Raw genomic sequence first — 1,657 nt, 5'->3', positions numbered from 1 at the left:
TAGGAACGCCGTGGGCTGAAGCTGATCGGGGACGCGAGCTGGAACAGATGCAGAAACAAGAGACGCGATCGGGGTTTAGAGTTCGTCGGATCGCCGGCTAGGGTTAGGGTTTTAGGGTTTTTCGATTTGGGTATTAGCTTAGGGATTTAGAGTTTCGCGCTGATAACGTGCTATAAAATGGAAAAGTCTATTTTTATTCATAACATAGAGGTTACTTATATAGGAGATTACACCGTCATAGATAAATGAAAAGATTACAAATCATAATTTCTTGGTTATAAATTATCCACAATCTGTTTCGTAACAATATGATATTGCTACACGTTTTTACCATTTTTCCATTATTCAGAAGTTATAACTTCTGGCTGTCCCACTCATTTATCCTCTTTGTCGGACGAAAATAATTCTAGAGTACTAAGAAACTGTTAACCTACCAAAATCAATAAAACACCATGATTTAGATATGGTTGGCCATCGTCGATGTCTTAAGTGGGGAAAATCCAAAATTTGAGATTAGTTTGAGTTCTAGCTTTGGATTCCCCTAGTTACTTTGATTGGTAACATGATATACATTTGATTTAGTTTGAGTTAGGAGTATTAATCAAAACTGTTACCGATCAATGATTTAGTTATACATTTTTGAGTTTTGTGTTTGTAGTATAATGGCTGTAACTGATTTGGAATTAATGGAACTAAAATAAATGGAATGATAGGAATGCAATACATCAAAAAATGGAATGAAATACATTTCATTCATTCATGAACAATTTTGTTATGGAATACTTTCTTTGTATTTTATCATAATATTTTTGGAATTGGTGGAATGACCATTCCATTCCATTCATGTCAAATGGTAAATTTTTTTTTGGAATCAACGGAATCCACCATTCTACATCATTCCATTCCAAAATATTGTAATCCAGTTGCACCAAAGTTGAGTTATATTTATTAGTTAATCCACGTTTTTTTTTCTAAAAAAAATTATCATCTTTTGGTTAATTAATAAATATCCTCAACAATTGTGTACAACTATTTATTTGCTACTCGGTTTTACTATAAACTTTATTTTTTCCTATTTAACTAACTAAATATTTTTTTTTTATAATTTAGATTGTTAATTTTTTGGTAATTAATATTTGACATAAATTTATATGTTTATGTGAGATTGTTTTGGGTACTATACACGTATATGTTTATTTATATTTAAATAATTATTAATGATTTATATTTAAATAATTATTAATGTAATGTTTAACTTTTCTCTAATCTATTTTGCTTATTAAATTAAAATTAAGTGTTATATTTTTGTATTTATCATTTTATCTATTTTAAATAATGCTTGCTACAATTTATAAAGTGAAAAAATTACCAATCAATTATATTATTTGTAATTATAATTCTCTAAAAAATAGATATTGCAACTTATTTTGGCAAATTCTTATATTTTATACATATTCAAAATAAAATATATTTATCATTTGTAATAATTTTCAAAATAAAATTATTTATCATTTATATATTATTTTTTATTAAAATTGTTACTACAATTTATACTTCAAACAAGTTACGCTCAACAGTTTTAATAAAATGATAATTTTTATTTTTACTGCAAATTGCATCTAATTACAATACATAATGCAACTCAACCTTAATACTA

The 1,657-nt window shown here is 26.5% G+C and overlaps 1 protein-coding gene across 1 annotated transcript in view; it reads left to right on the top strand.

The window, feature by feature from the left end:
* LOC106344416 overlaps positions 1-676 on the top strand; it is a 6,755-nt gene extending 6,079 nt beyond the window's left edge. Inside the window, exon 5 of the mRNA XM_013783802.1 lies at positions 659-676. Within this exon, the coding sequence (XP_013639256.1) occupies positions 659-676 (18 nt within the window). The remainder of the gene's footprint in view (positions 1-658) is intronic.
* Positions 677-1,657: the final 981 nt, after the last annotated feature.

This window comes from Brassica oleracea, chromosome C5, assembly GCF_000695525.1.
Source record: "Brassica oleracea var. oleracea cultivar TO1000 chromosome C5, BOL, whole genome shotgun sequence".
Taxonomy (NCBI): domain Eukaryota; kingdom Viridiplantae; phylum Streptophyta; class Magnoliopsida; order Brassicales; family Brassicaceae; genus Brassica; species Brassica oleracea.
The sequence above is the reverse complement of the archived record's forward strand: the minus strand, read 5'-3'. Positions and strand labels throughout refer to the sequence as shown.